This window comes from Oreochromis niloticus, linkage group LG1 (genome assembly GCF_001858045.2).
Source record: "Oreochromis niloticus isolate F11D_XX linkage group LG1, O_niloticus_UMD_NMBU, whole genome shotgun sequence".
Classification (NCBI taxonomy): Eukaryota; Metazoa; Chordata; class Actinopteri; order Cichliformes; family Cichlidae; genus Oreochromis; species Oreochromis niloticus.
Genome location: NC_031965.2, coordinates 5,199,628 through 5,221,146, shown reverse-complemented (window position 1 = coordinate 5,221,146; position 21,519 = coordinate 5,199,628). Strand labels below are relative to the sequence as shown.

General features: G+C 38.3%; 2 protein-coding genes across 2 annotated transcripts in view; both read left to right on the top strand.

The window, feature by feature from the left end:
• The window catches only part of tmc3 (transmembrane channel like 3), a 34,015-nt gene extending 29,697 nt beyond the window's left edge, over window positions 1-4,318 (top strand). Inside the window, exons 21-23 of the mRNA XM_025911058.1 lie at window positions 120-162; window positions 1,269-1,542; window positions 3,110-4,318. Of these exons, the coding sequence (XP_025766843.1) occupies window positions 120-162; window positions 1,269-1,542; window positions 3,110-4,112 (1,320 nt within the window). The 3' untranslated portion in view covers window positions 4,113-4,318. The remainder of the gene's footprint in view (window positions 1-119; window positions 163-1,268; window positions 1,543-3,109) is intronic.
• Window positions 4,319-4,686: 368 nt separating this feature from the next.
• On the top strand, window positions 4,687-21,032 carry stard5 (StAR related lipid transfer domain containing 5). Its single transcript, XM_003458476.3, has 6 exons — window positions 4,687-5,169; window positions 8,217-8,266; window positions 10,004-10,136; window positions 13,546-13,663; window positions 17,605-17,698; window positions 17,806-21,032. The coding sequence occupies exons 1-6, from the start codon at window positions 5,080-5,082 to the stop codon at window positions 17,954-17,956; spliced, it is 636 nt and encodes a 211-aa protein (XP_003458524.1). The 5' UTR covers window positions 4,687-5,079; the 3' UTR covers window positions 17,957-21,032.
• Window positions 21,033-21,519: the final 487 nt, after the last annotated feature.

Sequence of the window (21,519 nt, the reverse complement as noted above, 5' to 3'; positions counted from 1 at the left end):
GAGCAAATACTTTGTCATGTCACTGTGTGACATGACATAGTGGAGTCTTAAACTGGCCATTATGTAATGATAGTACAATGGTGTGCATCTTAAGTCAAATTTTTTTCAAACCTTCTCAGGAGCGCACTGAAGACAAGAAGAAAGTCTTCCAGATGGCTGCAGGTATCTCTAGTCTTCTATGTTTGCCCCCTTATTGATTACCTTTTTGATTTACCTTTTTATGTATGTTTGTCACCCTCAAATATTAAAAATAAAACACAAGTAAACACAAAGTACAGGTTCTAAAGGTATTTATTATCAAGGGGGAAAAAAGCCAATGTGTGAAAAAGTGATTACCGCCTAAACCTAATAACGAGTTGGGCCACCTTTAGCAGCAACAACTGCAATCAAACGTTTGCCATAACTGACAATGAGTCTTTACAGCACTGTGGATGAATTTCCCCCCCCCTCATCTTTGCATAATTGTTGTAATTCAGCCACTTTGGAGAGTTTTTGAGCATGAACCATCTTTTTAAGGTCATGTCACAGCATCTCAGTCATGTTCAGGCCAGGACTTTGACTAGACCTGTCCAAAGTCTTCATTTTGTTTTTTTCTAAGCCAGGGGTGTCCAACTACAGGCCTCAAGGGCTGGTGTCCTGCAGGTTTTAGATATCACCCTGGGTCAACACACCTGAATCAAAGGATTAGTTCATTACCTTTGGAGAACTTAAAGACATGTTGAGGAGGTAATTTAGCCATTCAAATCAGCTGCGTTGGATCAAGGACACATCTAAAACCTGCAGGACACCGGCCCTTGAGGCCTGGAGTTGGACAATCCTGTTCTACGCCATTCAGAGGTGGACTTGCTGCTGTGTTTTGGATTATTGTCCTGCTGCAGGAGTGCAGTTCAGGTTGAGGTCACAATCAGATGGCTGCACATTCTCCTTCAGGATGTTTTGACAGACAGCAGAAATCACAGTTCTATTTATCACAGCAAATATTACAAGTCCTGAGGCAGCCACAAAGGCCCAACTGACTGGTGGCCCAACCCATTATTAGGTAAGGGGGGAACTTTTTCACACAGGCCCATGCAGGTGTCGATTTTTTTACCCTTAATAATAAACACCTTCATTTAGAAACTGCATCTTGTGTTTACTTGTGTTATCTTTGTCTAATATTTAAATTTGTTTGATGATCTGAAACATTTTAGTGTGGCAAACATACAAAAAAAAAGGGAAATCAGGAAGGGGCAGACACTTTTTCACACCACTGTATTACCTTTCTACAGCGAGACTACAGATTCCAGAGGCTGCTGCAGACAAAAAGTCAGATCATGAGGAAAGCAACATCGCCAGCCAAGAGTCCTCTAATCACACCCCATCTCCCTGTCAGAATAGCAGCACCACAAACTTTGATTCCCCTGTTCATCGTGGGAATTGCATCCGCACCATCACGAAATCAGTAACTAGAGGAGACCTGAACAGAGGAGGTGTGGCCGGATCTATCAGATGTCCAGCAGTAACCGTACTGCCCAAACATTGGCTGGAACACATTCCTAACAGGTCTCACACACTGACATATTGCTTTAACCAGTCAGGTTTACACCTCTTAAACTTCAGCATCAACTCTTAAATGATGAATATAGTGAAACTGTATTATAAATTTCCTGTATCATATATTCACTGTGAAATTATACCCAGGAGCGATGCCTAATGATATGTTTTGATAAAGTCTCAGTCTAGTTTGCTAATGGAGGAACTCAGACTTGGTCAAATCTGGTAAAACATATACAGCCTATTGAGAAAGTTTCTTTTCTAATGTCCACTGTAAAATATTGGTAATGAAAAAAACGTAAATTAAAAATGATCAGGCAATTCAAAAAGTTGCTTTTTATATATATTTAAAAGATTAACTGTTTTTTCTAACCTATGACATTTCAGAAGTAAACTTCTCTCATGCTGCCTGTTATGTTAATCTGTATAGATTTCACTATAATCTAAAAAATAGGTCTATAATTTGTCATACAAAGACATAAAACATTAAGTCATGACTAGGACATCCTGCTAGTATGTGTCTCTGTCGCTTCCACATCCCCTAAAGTCAGCTTATTAACATGTATATAGAGATATTATTAATAATATGTATATATCAGGCCCCAAAGTATTTGGACATTGACACAATTTTTATAGTTTTGCCTCTGTACACCACAGTAGTGAATTTCAAATTATTTCAAAGCTTTTAACAGTATTTTAAATATGAGGCCCAAAGACATGTCAGTGCAAGTGAGGGAGGCTATTACTGGGCCGATAAAACAAAATACAAATATTATAAAACTTTAGGGGTGGTCAAAATCAACACTTTGGTACATTCTTAATAAGAATGAAGGCACTCGCCACAGCAACACCAAGAAACTTGAAAGACCACAGGAAGACAATCAAAGTGAACAATGACAAAATGATTTCCATGGTTTAGAAAAACAAAAGTAGAACATCTAGCTAAGTCAAGAACACTCTCAAGGACCTATAAGCAAGAGATGCCTAAATTAAAGAGGGTTTGCAACAAGGTGCAAGCCATTGGTTACACTCAAGAACAAGAGGGCCAGATTAGACTTCTCCAGAAAACATCTAACAGAGTGTACATATTTCTGAAAAAAATATTTTGAGAGGTGAACAAGTATTACTATCACCAAAATGACGGGAAGAGAAATGTGTGGCAGAAGCTCATGATCCAAAATATGCTAAATTATCTGTCAAACATGGTGGAGACAAAGTTTGTATTGTGGCAAAGGGAACCGAGTTATACCGCTCAGATTCAACGAAATGCTGCCAAACTGATTGGTCCATGGGTTCCAGACTTTAGTCAGTCATTGAGTACAAATGGCTGTCAATCAAGTGCCTCTTGATTTTAATATAACAAGGATTAAACATTCAGCCCTAATTTGTAGCTAAATAATCCTTAATCAGCATTTTATCAGGGGGCAGAGATATGTAAAGACGGTACCATTTTTCCTTGTTCGACAACACAAGTGTGCTGTGGAGAGCACTGACATTTGTAATCCATGGAAAACAAAGAAATGTAATCTGCTGTAACACAAAAGCTGATTGTTATTGTTGTCCTTTTTCATTACAGGCCTCCACCATTTCTTGGTGGTCCTAGTGGTGCCTCCAGATCCAAGTCCTATCATCACATGGTATACAATTCTCCACCTCACTGTTCTGACAGTATTCACTCTGACCCCTTGTGCAGGAAGACTATACATTCTGTTCATCCAGTTGAAGCTGCTGGGATCATCACTGCACAGAGTTATAGAGGACGCCGTGGTCACACCACCCGCTATGTGATTGTCAATGAGCATGAACCCAGGAAAAAGTTGCTGCGCTCAGCCACACGGATCCCACGCCATTATTTCATGGAGGAACCCACAGAAATCATGGAACTGTACCCACGTAATGTCAGACGGTACACACCACGCAATGCTCACAGTAAACCACGTCCTTACCAGTCCCACGCATCACAGCAACACCCAAGTGAAGAGGATGAGGAGGAAGACCAAGGGAAAGGCAGGAGAAAGATGTCACTAGGGAAAACTCATCGGCCCCGCTCACCATCTAACCTCCAACAGCCAGCACATTTCTACATTGGTGACCGTCTAGAAACCTACATAACTATATCCAAAGAAAACCACCCAGCTCAAGGAAGATATGGGGCTCAAGACGTACATGAAGAGGAGGATGGAGTAGGAGAAATAGCCTGTGGAGATGAAGAGTCACACTCTGAGTCACAGGCCAATGTGAGAGTAGCTGACCCTCTTCTTCTGCGAACCAGATGTCACATTCATTCCCCGAGAAGACAGTGTCTGTCTCAAACTCGGGCCAGGCATGTTGAGCCTCATGTGAAGTCCAAGACGAAGCAAAAGCTGGAGAATGTGCAGACTGAGTCAGACTCAGCTTCCCTGGCCTCGAGCAGTGACCAGCAGAATAGCAGCAATGACCAGTATATTCAGGTTATCCACAACAAGGAGCGCTATCTGAAGTCTGGAGCCAGGCAAGGACAAATGGCCAAAAAGAAATCCAAAACCAGCTTTGATCTAAAAATCACTGAATCAAATGATCTGGTCTGCTCCAATGTTTGAAATGTTGGAATTTTTTCTGTTAAATAATATATGTAGCATCAGGTATTAATTGACACTCTGCACTGAAAGCACACAAAAATGTAATTTCCTTTCTGTGTTTGTGTGATTCCATATCCTTTTGATGCTGTTAAATAATTGCACTAGCTATTGTGGAAGTGCATAGAATAGAAGAATGTGTCTACTTGTGTAACATCAGCAATAAAAACATAAACAACTTAAATAATTACATTTGGTTGCCTTTTATTATAGATAGATAGATAGATAGATAGATAGATAGATAGATAGATAGATAAAATTCTATCCGAGGTGACTGTAATCACGGAAGAGGGCGGGTGTGTGTGAAGCTGGAGACATTTCTATAAGGACCGAGGGACTTCAAAATATGATAGATGTGAGCTTGCTCTCCCTAAATCAAAAGTATATCACTTTATTACAAGCCACTGGGCTTTTTATCATGGGAATACTGGAATTAAGTTTTTAAAAAGTTCACTGAAATTTATTTGTAAACGTTTAATGAATGAATGAAAAGTAATTAAATAAAGTTTATAGATGTTTTGTTTTGAAAGCTACCGGAAGTTTATTGTTTTTTGTGACGCGATACCTCAATAACTGATTCCGGTGTTTTGTTTGTACTTTGGGGAAATTAATTGTACAAAATTAGAATTTTAATGCCTCAAATCAGGCAGGGACGGAAAGGCACACTACCCTAATCCAATGGAACATTTTTGCTCAGCGATGTGGCCGCTGCGTAGCTCGTCTCATTCATTCTGGCTAACGCTAGCTTTGTAGCGGTGGTCCACACTAACCTGACCAGGGTTTGCGTTTCTAGCCTTCGTTAGGTACTTTTAGCCGCTGGACCTGACTTGTATTGTTAAGATCCAGCGTGACTTCAGTTTTCTGTCTCCCGTCAGTTATTTAATCAGTCTACTTTGGATTAGGTGAGCAAGATTAATTGTTATTCCTTAAAATGGATTATCAACATAAAGCGAAAGCAGTGGCCGACTGCTTGATGAGCTACAGGAAGGATGAGTCTGGATGGAAAGTCTGCAAGAAATCGGTAAATGTTTCTTACTGCCTCATATGAGCTCAACACCATATCCCTACTTTTTCGAGATACATGCTGTTCTCTGGTCTAGTGGGTTAACTGACGTGGCCCGCGTCGGTAGTTCAGAGTTCACAAACGTTAGTTTGGGCTTTCTAACTTGAAAGCTTTGCTAATAACATTTTGCATCCCATTCATTCACTACCGAAAAGTGAAACATGTGTTTTACTACTGACTGTACTGACTACAGCTGAATAGTAGACATAGAATACATATTGGTCGTTTCTCAGTACCAAAGTACGCAAGTTCGTGCTCGGAAAGTCCGGAGTCCGGACTCGCACAGATCAGCTGTTTACACAGGTAGGGAAGGTTTATAGTATGGACCAGTTTCTACTAGAGCTCTCCTCTGGATAAATCTGTACTGAGTCCTAATCCTCTGAACCCTTTGCACTGTACTCTGTGATTTTTATCAGAGTTATTTCTTATATCAAAAGCATATTGATTCTCCTTCAGCCTCATTTATCTGAATTGCCTCGCTGTTTTAGAGACGCAATTCAGTTTGCATTGAATTTTTGAGTCTGTAATTCACATTCTCTCGCCAGAATGCTGGTTTCACTAAAGTGAACTAGCTGCATCTTTGTATATAAATTACAGTGCATTGTTAGATCATCCTGCAATTGCGACATGACAGTAATTTGCCTCACTTAGTAAATCTGTTCCATACTTATAAAATTAGATCTTATTTTCTTATATTTTTCTTTTGGAACTTCTTTCCTCCTCCATGTTAAGAGTTTCTGTAACTGCAGTAAAATTTCCTCCATCCATCACTGATCCCAGCTGACTTGTACTGAAGTAAAAAGATAAATCCTAAAGACTCAACTACAGGAAATGACATTACCAATGAACACTGATTATACAGAACGTTAAGCACATCCAGCAGTGTGATGTTCAGAGTTCAGCTGTTACTTTAACAAACTGTTGTTAAAAACTCTAAATATATCAAGAATTTATGCTATGATATGGAAAATGCAGTTACAGTTATAATTTCCGTGATCTGCGCAATTGTTTATATCTGTTGCAATGAATTATGGGACGCTGTTCTCTCCTTCCTTTTCATAAAGGATGGTCCAGTGTATCCTATGCTAATGGAAGCATTGAAGCTCCTTTCCTTATTATTTGGAGAATTGGAACAGCTGTTGTTAAGGCTGCCACACAGATACTTTCACGTCACATCTCTTAGTTAGGAGCCTGCCGAAGCAAAATGGATTTTGTTTCTGTTTTCTGGTAGACGGTGACATTCTACTTTATTTAACAAAAATTCAAAAGAAAAAACATGAATACAGAGGAAGTCTAGATGTCATGGGTTCCTAGTAGCAGGCAATTCATGCACATCCATTTAAGGTTTTGTAAGTGAGTTGTTACTTCTATTTTTAAATAAAAGTTAAAAATTGAGCTTAAATGATCACAATTCAGGTTTGGATTTACACATCTGTCAAATTGCTTTGTATTTGTATGTGGATTGGACTTTGTGAGTCCTCAAAGTTAGACAGAAATCACTGTACACTGTACAGTACATGACTATAGGTCAGGAGCAGGTCATCTGTTAATCGAAAGCTTGGCAGTTCGATACCTGGCTGCTCCAAGCTGCGTGCCAAATATCCTTGGACAAGATACTAACCCCAAGTTGCTCTCTGATGCATCACAGTCACACGTCCATGTGTGAATGTGCGAGAATGTTAGATAGAAAGTTGTTAAACATAGAAAAAAGAGAAAAAATGCTATATAAGAACCAGTCCATTTATCATGTGTAAATTTTAGTTTACACCTGTAGATCATGTATGCATTTGTAACACTTTGAGGTAAGTCTCTCTGCTAGGAGAGACCTGGCAGATTGCTGGCAGTCTCTTGTGGGTAAATCTACTGGTAGGAATTCATCGTCATCTCCAGGGTTTATTTAAGCTGATGCTAGCTGAGAGCAGAAACCGTTTAACTTGGTGATGAACTCAGATGACAAACTTCATGATTAGTTATTAAGCTAATATGATAGCCTGCTGTTATCCAAGAACAGTAAGATCAGCATCAAAGTGTTCCACACTACCTGGTTTATCCATATTCAAACATACAGAGATTCGTTAGCATATACCTAGTTCAGAGGATGATCCACAGGGATATTCAACCATAGTGTTCCCCCATCTGCAGCTATGCACTGACCAAAGAACGTCCAGCACGGAAGAGCAGCTTATTTAAACCACACATTAACCTTCGTAGGTTACTGTGTAGTGTTTGTAACTTGTAAATCTGTGTTTTCTAATAGAGGGTTGATGAACTGGTCTGTTTATTTAGAAAAAGAAATGGGAACAGAGTGGAAGCCCAGATGTCACAGATGTTTCCTATGGGACTTGAACATACCATACATTTGCGGATCTTATGTATTTTAGACTTTTGTATCCGCAAGAAGCTTTAAAGAAATGATTCGAGTTGTGCAGCTGCAATTAAAAGAGTTGCACGCAAATGACCGCTATTTATTTAAATGTGCACATCAAGTTTGGATGGACACATTTGTAAAAAATTTTATGTGTGGTCTGATTTTTTTGTATGTGAATTGAAGCACGCATTTGTAAGTACCCAAAGGTTACACACAAATCACTGTGCACATTTGTAAATTTTAGTTTATGCTTGTCTATAATATATATTTGTAACTCTCTTCATGCAAATTTCTCTCCATAGGTTTTCAACAAACCTGACACGGTCCATTATAGGCAAACATTTCTCGGGGGTTTTCTGTCCTGAGCACATTCTTGTCATTAGTTTGAAGCACAAGGCTTTTTTTCCTGGCAGATGTAAACAAGCCATACATTTTCTTTCCTCATCAAAATTATTGTGTTGGATAGTGACCTTTCTAGGACACATGCAGCATATTGAGGAATATAATTTTTGACCTATGTTGGTGTTTTGAAATATGTGTGATGTCTCAGAGAGAATAGTGTGTGCACATATACCCTGCCTGTTTGACACAGAATACTAAATGCTGTTCACAGTTAATGTACCGTTTTCTTTGGCAGAATGATGTCATTGTGTCGTGGCGACCCTCATCTGAGTTCCCGGGGAATCTGTGAGAAATCTGCCTTTTTTCACTTCTTTTGCACTATTGGTTTCCTGAAATATTAAGCGCACATGAAATATACAGATTAGTGCTTTTCTGGAGAAAACGTTGTGCAGATGTAAGAATAAAAACAGGAATAAGGACAATGGTGACTTCCTAGAATGATGGAATTAAAACATGTCAAACCAGAAATGCCTCAGGAAAGCTTTTGTGCTTGTTGGGGCTCCTGGAATATTGTTTTTGTTTTTTTGGAATACACTTCTTCCATATTCTTTTTATCAGTAATTGTAATCATACATTTATCTGTGGAGGATTTTATTCAACTTCCAGTTTAACTCAGATTAAAAAAAAAGAGCAGTGTGTGTTCTTGACTGTAAAGTTCAGGTATCAAGGGGAATCTACCAGTTCATGGTGGAAATTCCCTTTTCAGTGCAGCTGGCCAAACGATAAGGAACCCACTTACTGGTTAAGAGACACAGACTGACAGTGGACAGCATATTCTCAGTTTCTTAAGATAAAACTAACTCATTGTTACTGCCAGGGGCAGCACAAAAGTGACCCTCTGGGACTGATTTTTAGTTTTAGTGTTCTTATTTTCCACCCAGTTATCAGTTATGTTACTGGTTAGCTAACAGAAACCAATGCAAATCTATTGACTGCAACCAGTGTGCTGCCACAAGATGGCATTAAGTGATTCAAGTTTTTAAAACATGTTTATTTCTTAAGTCCAGCTACATAGACAGTGTTACATCTGTGTCTGTTTTTGAGAGCAGAAATGTCCACTTTAACCTCCTAGGACCTGGCGTCCACACATGTGGACGTCACATTTTGGGTTGTCTAGACCACAATACTAAATTTTGCTCTACAAGGGCCTGATATCCACTTACGAGGACATTATATTACCACTGTCCTCATATGTGGATCTCATCTTTTCAGAAACAAATATTAGGTAAAAAAACCCCAAAACATCTAATTCTTTGTTTTCACATTCATCAGGTCCCAATCAGCCCAAATAGCAAAGAGAAATTAAAAATGCATGCCATGAAAGAGTTCGGGTCTTAGGAGGTTAAATATGAGTGAAATATATATTATTTAATTACACTGGCCTCATTAATGAAAGCTTGTAAAGTTACAGCAGATCATTATTACTCATTCTAATGTATGATGATGAACCTCAGAATTTCTCTAAAAATTGACATATAGCTAAACTGCATTGCATAAATCAGAGTGTATTATTATGCTGAGTTCAGTACACTTTTATTTGTATAGCACAACAACAGTTGTTTCAATGTTCTTTACAACATAAAGTAAAGACCCTCCGAAATGATCCAATAATCCTCTTTAAGCCAGAATTTGGTTACAGATGGGAGGAAAAATTCCCTTTTAACAGCAAAACTCAGGAAAGACACGGGTTGCGTGTATGGATAAAAATGGGCTGTTGTCAAATTAGATGTCTTGTTTTTGGACTGATAGTTTCATAGCTCCTATTTAAAGGAATCAATTTGAAGCCATTGAAGTTTTCAGAAAAGTTAGTGAGTCTACTTTACATACTTTAATTTAGATCTTTAATAATGCTCAGTGCATCACCTGCATGTGAATGTTTTTGCAAGTCACATTTATAACAGAATGTTTTGCTTCTGTTATCTGTGTGTGTAGGTCGAATTGTTTTCTTATACAAGAATGTGGTAGTCTTGCCTTCATAATCTTCTCTCCTGACTATGTGCCATTATCTGATTACACTGGCAGTTATAAGGGTGACGGGATTGTCAACGGCACTCCTGAAAAAGTGTGGGAATGTCTTAAACCGGTACCCAACGGACTCAGAGTCAAATGGGACAACAATGTCAAAAGGTTTGAGGTTCTGGAACAAATTACAGAGGTGTGTTATTTTTTTTGTCTCCTTTCTGTTCAAATAATGTTTTGTGATCATTATTATTATTTTTTAGTTAACCATAGAGTTTTCAGGTACACTGGGGGAAATTCTTTTTTTTTTTTTTAAAGTTTTATAATAGTTTTGTTTAATAAAGAGAGACAGAATATCAACCAAAAATCCAGAAAAAACACATTACATAAAGATTATAAATTGATTTGCATGCCATTGAATTTTATTGAGGTAAGTATTTGATCCTGTACAAATCAATCAGAATTCAGTCTCCTACAGTCATTCAACAAATTACATATACTACTGATCTCAACGTGTGGATGAAATAAGATTGATGAAAATGTGACACCTGTTGGTGCAAATATTTGGAAATGGGCGAAATATAAAATGACAACCAGTCTCTCTTGGGCTGGAGCTCCATGCGAGATCTTGCCTCATGGGATAAGGTGAATCATGAGAAAGGTGCTGGATCAGTTCACAACTACAGGGGAGAAACTTGTTATTATTGTGCTATCTACTGTACAATATAAAGCGCCTTGAGGCGACTTTTGTTGTGATTTGGCGCTATATAAATAAAATTGAATTGAATTGAATTGTTAATGATCTTAGTGATTAAGGCAGTTGGGACCATTACATCAAGAACAGCATTGTTAGCATTATGCTTTGGGACTGTTTTTCTGCTAAGGGTAAAGGACAATTTGACTGTATTGAGGGGCCAATGGACAGGTCTGCGTACCATAAAACCCAGTGAGCAATGGGTCAACAAGAATGACAGTGATCCAAAACATACTGCAATGGCAATAAAGGAGCGAGAAAAAGACAAACACATTAGGTCATGGATTGGTTTAGCCAGTCCCCAGACCTATTTTCATATAAAACGTCTATGGAGGGAATTGAACCTTCAAATTGCTTTAGAGAGTTTCTAGAGGAGTGGGCCAAAGCCCGTCCTGAGATGCGTGCAAACCTGGCAACCAGGAATAGTTTCATTACCAAGTCATGTTTGCTTGGATCAAATACTTTTTCCCCCAAATCAATTTACAACTGTCATGTAATGTGTTTTTTCTGCATTTTTGAGTAACTATTATGTCTCTCTCTTCATTAAAATGAAACCACCAGAAAAATTAGGAACTGTTCATTTCTTTGTGAATAAATTTAGAAATTCAGTTGGGATCAAATAATTATTTGCCCCACTGTAGTTTTTCCCTTACATTCTTTTAAGTTCCATCAAGTCATTCATTTTTTAAATTTTATTTAAAGCTGCATCAGTTTTTTTTGTTTTGTCTTTTTTTTGCTTTCCACAAAACTGTTTAGAAATCTTATATTAACCAGCATCTATGAATAAGTAGTATGAATGAAAGCACTTCTCACATCTCTTGTCATGGTTATGTGTTTGTCTGTTAATGAAAACTGATGAATTGGATCAAGTAGGAAAAGTCATTTACTTTATTTTAAAATGAAATTCTTATCTGGTGCAGTTTTAAATGCATATGCGCTTCACTTGTTCCACATTTGGTCATATTACAGCCTTACTCCACAATGGCTTAAATTTATTTTTCACCTCAAAGTTCTACACACAATACCCCATAATGATGAAATGTAAAAAAAATAAAAATAATAATAAAAATGCTTGCTTGAAATTCTTGCAAGTTTATTAAAAATAGAAAAACAAAAGTAACTTAACAGTCTTTCCCGTGACAGTTACAGCTGAGCTCAGGTGCATCCTGTTTCCACTGATCATTTTTTAGATGTTTCTAAGGCTTGAACAGAGTCTGCCTGTGGCATATTCAGTTAATTGGACATGATTTGGAAAGGAACACATCTATCTAAGATCCTCTGACAGTCTATGTCAGAGCACAAACCAAGCCATAAAATCTAAGGAATCGTCTGTAGACCTTCATGACAGGATTGTATGAAGGCCCAGATCTGGAGAAGGGTACAGGAAAAATCTGCAGCATTGAAAGTCCCAGTGAGCACAGTGATCTTCATCACCTGTACATGGAAGAACTTTGGAACCACCAATTATCTTCCTAGAGTAATCTGATCTGAGTGATTGGGTTAGAAGGGCCTTAGTCAAGGAGATGCCCAGTCCACTCACTCTCCAGCATTGCTATGTGGGAAGAGAATGGAAGCCACTTGTTTGTAAAAGGCATATGACAGCTGGAGTTTGCCAAAAGGAACCTGAAAGACTCAGATTAGAGAAACAAAATTCTCTGATCTGATGAAACAAAGATTTAACTCTTTGGTCTGAATGCTAAATGTCATATCTGGAGGAAACATGGCACGCTCATCACCTGGTCAACTGTCAAGAGAGAGGTGGAACTGAAAGATATTGAAGTCCTCCTGGTTTACCTCTCATTACATCTGAGAGAGGGTAAAAGCGCTTAATGTCTACAGGTGATACAGAGTTTATCTTTGTGTCAGTTTGCTATAAGTGAATCATCTTTAATTTTAATCAGAAATGTAAAGTATAAGTCTGTGGTGAGGCGTGGTCTGTGGTGCTGTGCGGACGCACCTGCACGGCATCCGTGATCACACCCTCAGTGTTAAACACGGGGAATCAGGGTTTGGGAAGAGAGAGTTGTGAGTTGTGGCGTGGTGTATGCACGGCTGGCAGTCTGTGAGCTGCCGCTTCAATCAATAAAATGGCCCAAAAACCTGACCTGTGCACTCGCCGTGTCTCATTCACGCCACAAAGTCTAATATGATGAATGAGAAATTCAGTAGACATGAATCAGCTTTGACCTTGGCAGATTAGTGTCTTAGTGAGTGTGAGGCTGGCTGCAGGAATGTGAAAGATAAGAAATGTCTCCTGCCCATCATTATATATGATTCTGAATGAGAGAAATGGTATGTTGTAATTGTTAAAACACAGAATCATAACTTATATGTGATTTTACTGATAGTTAACTGCTTAATACCGATCAGAATGTAACAAATAAGAAAGCAGTCTATGAAATGATTGTGATAGCAGACCTCTCACCGAAATTCTGAATTTTAAAACATTGCTCAATTCTTACAGGTTGCTCTATTCAGGTCTTTGGGGCCTACTTTCCAGACCACTATATTCTAATCCAGTTAGTTACCAGGTGATAACTGGTGTAACTGATAGGAGCGCTTAAGCATAGGAACACTGGCAAGTGTTCAGATGGAGCAGGAATCGCATCCAGAGGGTTGAGTAAATTTGCAATAATTTCAAGCAAACATTTTGACTTTGTCATTATAGAGTGTTGTGTGTAAAGTTTAGGAGTAAAAAATACTTTAATTCATTTTGGAATAAGGTTGTACCATGATAAACAAGTAAAGCACTGCAAATACTTTCTGGATGAACTGATATCAAAATGTGTATCATATTTGTTTGTTGTTAAGCTTTATTGACTACATTCCCTTGTCGTCCGCTCTTGTACAGGACATCTCGATCTGCCGAACAGTCACGCCCTCAGCAGCTATGGGCATCATAGCGCCACGAGACTTTGTAGATGTTATTTTAATTAAGCAATACGAAGATGGCAGCATTTCTTCAAATGGTGCGTAATGACTCAATTTTTGTCTCTTCCTCTTCTTGCACGTCTGTCTTTTTTTACTTTCTAAGGTTGATTGTGATGCGCACTAAAGCACCATTTTTACTTCCAGAAGTGAGTGCACGGCTCTTTGAGATGTTATTATGATTAGGATAAATCGTGGGAGAAATAATTATCTGATCACTTGTAAATTTGCTCACTTGCACAGAAATGAACAGCATTGACTGGTTCAGCACCGTGCTGCTGACCCAATCATGTGGTTAGATTAGAGTTAGAGCCAAGTCAGGTTAGTTTGAGGCACACAGTTTACAGTGCCACTATACTCAACATGTCATCCGCCTCTCAGTTTTTGTAAGATGGGTTGAAGAAACGAGTGTATGATCTTGAAGGGTTTTTTGTACCATTTTAGTTATATTTTAGCAAAGAAGCTCAGAAACCTCCAGATACACAGATGGAGTCCCAAGCCTTGGCCTCCAGTTTTGACAACAACATATCCTATATCAAAGCTTATGTGGTGATATTGTCTGAGTAGCGACACTTGTGGTTATACCTATATTGTTATATACTGCAGCAGCTTTCTGCGCCGTAATGGTGGGTATAAATACAAGTGTCTGTGAAATGAGGTTTTGGCAGAGGGCAAAGCGACCATTACAGTGGGTGTACTGTGGCCTTTAAGGTGCCAGTATACCCTCTGCAGTGGCTGCTTCACTCGCCGCCCCACAGTCATCACACAGATGCAGTCATTTATACCCGCTGTTAAGGCGCAAGAAGACGCTGCAGTTTTCTCCTAAATGATAGGTGTCGCCACTCAGATAATATTGCGTCACACTTGCTGATAAAGTTGAGAAGAAGTCAAAACCAGAAGTCAGGACTTTGCAAAAAACAACCACTTGACAAAGTTCCTTCCACATACTCAAATTTTTAAATGGTTGCAACATCTCCCTCTGTGTGTCAGTATATCTCTGAGCTTCTGTGCAGGATTCTCGTTAAAATGGTGGTAAAAAAAACAGCACGATCGTACACTTCTCTTCAACGCAGCTGCAATGGCCATGGCACAACGCACCAGGTAAAAAAAAAAATGTTGCACGACCGGGCGATGTGCCACAAAAATGATGTGTTGCAACACAGGATGTGATGTGAAAATCGCCATGCGACAAAAGTGACACGGTGAGCATAAAAACAGCCTTAGGAGGAGGTGTGTGCTGTTTGGGCTACTGCAGCCATATACACCAGTGCGCTCGTAAAGTGAGAGCAGTAAAAGACAAAATGACAGAAAAATGTAATGAACACTCAGCCAGCAGCAATACTCTGACAGACACAGCCCAAATGGTAAATGGCCTGCATTTGTATAGCGCTTTACTCAGTCCCTAAGGACCCCAAAGCGCTTCACACTACATTCAGTCATTCACCCATTCACACACAGGCAATGGCAAGCTACATTGTAGCCACAGCTGCTTTGGGGCGCACTGACAGAGGCAAGGCTGCCGGACATTGGCACCACCGGGCCCTCTGACCACCACCAGTAGGCAAACATGGGGTTAGTATCTTGCCCAAGGATATTTGGCATGCAGCCAGGAGGCAGCCTGGGATCGAACCACCAACCTTTTGATTAGTGGCTGACCTGCTCTGCCACCTGAGCTACAGCCCAAAGTTCTAAAGATAACAACACTTACAAGAGCCAACTTGGTAATGTAAAGATATTTTGGCAACTCGATGTATGACAAAGAAGCAGAGTGGTATACACAGAGGCAACTAACTTTATGAATGATTTTTTATTATTTTAAGCAGTGCTGTCCATGTGCAATGCACAGTTGACTTTTACCTGCACAATGCAGTGCATGAACAGTGAGAGACTTTACAGTTTCAGACACTTTACAGTCTCAGACACTTTCTCCCTGACATTGATATCACGAATGTAGAAGTCTGCTTTATTGTAAAAGACACGATAACAGTAGAGTTGAAAATACTGGCTTTAACTGGCTGATTAAAGTAGCTGACCTACTCCCTGGCCATAAAGTCAATTCAGTTTTTGCCATGAATCGCTGTGTGGCAGGCAGGAGATTGGACCCAAATGCAGGACTCACGGACAACGAAGGCGAGAACTAAAGAAGGCAGCTTTATTTTGGCTGTAAAACTCTTCATACAGAAAATAAAACCGAAAACGAGGAACTAGAAATACGAACTTAAATGTAAACACTAAGACACTGGGAAACAGAGCTAGGAACTACAAGGAGCACAGAAGGGAGAAAACAGCATATTGAGGGTACGACGCAAAAACAAGCAGGGGGAAGACAGAGGACTAAAATACACAACGGAGAAATCAGGGAATGGGAGACTGTAGGGCAACACAGCTAGGGGGACAGAAGCTGAACACAGAACAGGGCTATCAAAAATAAAACAGGAAGCACATGTCGGGGACAGCGATGGGGTGATATGGTACTATAAGGTCATTAAGATAAGATGGGGCCTGATTATTTAAGACCTTGTATGCGAGGAGCAGGATTTTGAATTCAATTCTGGATTTAACAGGGAGCCAATGAAGGGAAGCCAATACAGGAGAAATCTGCTCTCTCTTTCTAGTCCCTGTCAGGACTCTTGCTGCAGCATTTTGGATTAACTGAAGGCTTTTCAGCGAGTTTTTAGGACATCCTGATAATAATGAATTACAGTAGTCCAGCCTGGAAGTAATAAATGCATGAACTAGTTTTTCAGCGTCACTCTGAGACAGGATATTTCTAATTTTAGAGATGTTGCGCAAATGGAAGAAAACAGTCCTACATAGTTGTTTATGGTGTGCATTGAAAGACGTATCCTGGTCAAAAATAGACATAATAAATAAATGAATAAGACATTCATCAGAGAAATAGATAGACAAAGAAGAAAATAAGTGAGGTAAAATCACTATATTATTAGAAGCATTTGCACCGCAAAGCAGCGCTGCCATTAATCAGCCTGTTCTTTTTTTTTTATTCAAGTGTTTATTAAAGTCATACAAAGAAACAAAAATGAAAAGCACAGTGTTTGTTGATGGCGTCTTTTGTCCTCAGAGTCATATATACCGTAGTCTGAATAACCGCCATCACATTAAAAAAAAAATTATTTTTTTTTCTACATATAAGCACAAATTCACATATAAGGGTAAAAATTTTAAAAGGAAGAAAAAAACCCCCCAACCAAACAAACAAACAAACACATAAAACAGAGAAACATACGCATAAACAGGTATAATATGTAACTATATACATCCAGAGAGGGAGCAGCTATAAAACCAACACTTTCGGTAGCAGATGGTAACATACCATTAGTACATGTTATTATCAAAAACAAAGTAAACAAGCAAGAAAAGTGCCTGGCCTTTCCTTCAATGATGAGTATCAGCAATATCTGGCCTTATAGGACTCATATAGCGAAACCATTTTCCCCAGTGTTTTACAAATTTCTCATACTCAAGATTCACTAAAAAAGTTATCTTTTCCATCTTGTAAATTTCAAAAGTTACATCAATCCAGCTGTTTAACGTTGGTGGATCCTGTGTCAACCATTTTTTAGTCAGTGCCTTTTTACTTCCAGCCAGCAGCACACCAAATAAGTATTTATCTATACCCTTTATGTCTGGGGATATGTACCCCAAAAATATGGATTTAAAATCATAGGGTAAATATGTACCAAATATGTTTTGAAGATGCCATCAGTTTTAGATCAGTGGAGCTTCAGGAACTCCAATGCAGTGAACTGATGCAAAATATGCTGGTTAAATTGTTCATATGCTTGAGACATGTTTACCAATAGCATTTTTATTGTGATGAGGTTAAACTACACGTTTACATTGTTACAATCTAATATTCTCAAATATGTGTTGTTATGAATCTTTGATTTACTCTCCCATGGACCAGTATAAATAGACTCATATGGTTATGTGCTTGTATCTTTTGTGTGACACCAAAAAGCTACCAATACAATTCACCCGAGCTGCCCTCCCCAGTCTGGCTACGTGAGAGGATTCAACCATCCCTGTGGTTGCATCTGTGTCCCCGTCTCAGGGTCGGTAACTAAACAATACATTGCATTTCATTTGTGTGTGTGTGTGTGTGTGTGTGTGTGTGTGTGTTAAAAGTTTCTCTCTTTTTTCCCCCCTTGGTTTTTTCCAGAGAGCCCAACAAAACCCAGGTGCTGACTTTTTTCCAAACAGACCTAGGAGGCTACCTCCCTCGTTCTGTGGTTGACTCATTCTTCCCCTCCAGCATGGCCGAGTTCTACAGCAACCTGGCCAAGTCTGTTAAATCACTCAAGGACTTTTGACACAAAAAGTTCAATTCCTGCCCGAGGGCTGCTCACGAGTAGTTCAGATGTTCATGCCATTTTTAACAGTCTAAGTCAACAGTAATGAACAAGCTCAGATTATCAGATGATCACATGAAAATAGACGTATTTGTACACGTGATAAAAGCATGAAATACATTCCTTTTTTATGAGAATAGTGTGGCATTAGACATTTCCTCTTCTTGTGTGTATAGTAAACATGCACATTGCACAGCTCTTAGTCAACTTATGCTGATATCGTTTATTGGTTTTAACTTCATACCTCACATTTACAGCAGGTAAAAGAAGTATGAAACACATCACCAGTGTTTCAAGTAAATATATTTCTAAAGTTCCTATTGGCATCAAATTTTTACTATGTGTGTAACAACCCAGTCAATCCACACATGCAAAGGAATCAAACCATAGATGTCCATAAAGTTATTTGTAATAACGAAAAGGGACACAGGTTAAACACATGAAGAAAGTCATGACAGCAACTGAAATCTATCAGTAATTAGAACGCAATCCTGCCACTTAGTGCAAATTAATATTAGCTTGTTCAGTCCCACCTGATGGCTGATAAAAAGTAACATTACCAAGGTGTCATGCAAGAATGTCATGATGGGTTAAACCAGTGAGCTCTGCAAGACCTTTGCAACTTTATTGTTGCTAAAGATACTGATGGGATTGGTTACAGAAGAATTTTTAAACTACTCAAGGTTCCAGTGAGCACTGTTGGGACCATAATCTGACCATAACCATTTCTCCAAAAACCAGCCACAACCAGGTGCTTCCCGCAACATTTCAGACAGAGGAGTGAAAAGAATAATCAGAAGAGTTGTCCAGCAGTGAAGAACCACTTGTAGAAAGCTACAGAAACACCTGGAATCAGCAGGTACTGTTATTTCAAAGAAAAAATTAAGTAATGCACTGCACCCCCATGACCTGTATCCATGTTCACCATGCATAACTTCATTGCTGAATAAAAAGCATGTTGAAGTACGTTTAAAGTTTGCTGAACTTTTATACAAGCCTGTGAAATGCTGGGAGAATAAAGACTGTTCAGATGAGACCAAAACTGAACTGTTTGGATGCCATAATAGAGATCATCATCATATTATCCAAGAAACGCTATACCAACGGTGAAGTTTGGCGATGTGTTGTTATGAATCTTTGATTTACTCTCCCATGGACCAGTATAAATAGACTCATCATGGTGTGGGGCTATTTTTTCAGCTTACGTTACTGGCATGTTTCATATAATTAAATGAAGGATGAGTGGGGAAAATGTACAGAGACGTTCTTGATAAGAGTCTGCTGGTTGAAGACTGTTTATGAGGAAGACTAGGCCAAAATTCCCACCTGAGCAATGCATAGTTTTTCATCTCGAAGCTGACATCACCAACAAAGGCTTTTGGATACATTTCAGTAGCCATGTTTAAAACTTACACATAATATATGGACATCTATGGTTTGATTTGTTGGCATGTGTGGATTGGATGGGCTGTTACTGACATCTGGTTAGAATTTCATGTCAGTAGCACTGTTACAAATATTTACTTAAAAAATGAGTGACATTTTCGATACTTAGTTTACCTGCTTGTTCGTGTTGTACTTGAATTCCTGTGGTTTTGTTCACCTGCAAAGGATGAATATCTACCTCTTATCAGCTATACTAAAACGATAAAGTATTTGTTGGAATTCGTGGGGAGCCCTTGTAAGCAAAATCTTCATGGTTTTTTTCTTCTGGCGTACCTAAAATGCCTTTAAATTTGATATTTTTAATGCCATTCACCTGAGCAGAAGTGTCTTCCTGTGACTTTCATGGCAGTGTTTTCTGAAGTATGGTTTCCATTCTGTTTCTTGGTAAACAGTACCTGAAACAACAGTGGAACTTGGGTATGACCAAATCAAGTATATTTCATTTAGGAAAACATAAAAAGTTTTTTCTTTTTCTTCTTTTTCAATTTCAGATCAATTTATAAAACTACGACTGACAGATTTGATGTAAAAAAAATTTAAAAAAATAAAACATTTAAAGTGACATGAGGTAATTGCATGTGTAAGATAGAATAATAAGAATAATTGCTGTATAACTGGCTCAAGATATCAAGCTGTTACAACCCCAATTCAAAAGAAAAAGGAACGTTTTGGTGACGGTGAAGTATAGGCAATGTACGGTAAAAGTGACACGTGAAACAAACAATGATGAAATGAAAGTCATAATAAGTGATAAAAGTTAATTGGTATTTATAAAATAAATATAAAAGATAAAAAAAGACAGATGTTAATGAACGCTGTATGCGTAGTAATGTTTGGACAAAGTTTTGTTATGATTGGCTGACCCATGTATCTGTACTTTATGAAGATGGATATGGGTAATAGCTTGTTTCATCTTTTTCTGTTTTAACAAGCAAACATTCCATTTAATCTATAGAAACTACAGTAGTCTCTTTGCATTGTTTTGGGGTTTTTTACAGGGAGGGGTTACAGTTTATAAATCCTAAAGACAAAAGTAAGTTTCTAACTGAATGGAAGTGAGTGAGTAAGATTTTAATCTTAATTTAATCTAATTTAATTTTCAAGACAGAGTGGGAAACTTTGCTAGCACTTAATAATAATGCATAATAATGTCAGACTATTAAGCATTATCAAGGTATGAGCTTAATTCACCTTTTACATTGCATTACTCCATATTATGCCATTTATAATACAGCTATATTATTATGAATATGATCATGATTATGATTATGATTATTGCTAGCAGAGATGTAGTATCAGTGATTGCTGTACATGGTGTAAGTATAAAAAAACCACATACTAGGGAGGATTAAATGCATATATAAAATGAAGTACTTGATAATACCCTGTTAATGCTTAATAGTGTGACACTAGAAAGTGCTACTGGAGCTTCACATTAATTTATAATGTTTTGTTTCTTCAAATTCTAATGATGGAATACATGGATTAGGGATTATGCCAATTTTTGCCAATTTGGATTTTCTTTCTAAGAACTATAACTGACAGCATAGACAAATAAAATCCAATTATAATCAATTACCAACAATTATCATGCTATAATGAAACTACCAAGTTCAAAATGACACTTGTATAATAATCCCCACTGTATTCACTGATTTGAGAGGTTGTAATCACAGAGTTGTGGTTGTAATTAGTAAAAAAAAAATAAAAAAATAAATGCGAGTAAACTTTGAATGACACGTTTGCAGCTCTCAGTATATTTGTGAAAACGTCAATCAACACATTTGTGAATATTTTTTCTGTAACTGTATATTTAAAACAAAAGTGTGTGGAAAAACTTTTTCAAGTTGAAATGTCAGAATACAAGATCACATTTTTTTTCCTAATCCATTATTGATTGTTTTGTCAAAGACATTCACACCATTGGCCTGCTGGTAGAATGTCAATATCCAAGAAATCTTTGTGTAGAGCTCTTCCAGTGCTCATCCTGTTTCTCCTTGAATAAAGAAGCAGGTAATGGTCCTGCTGATGTGTTAGAACCTGTCCAGCTCTCTGGCTATCTCCTGGACTCTCCTCCA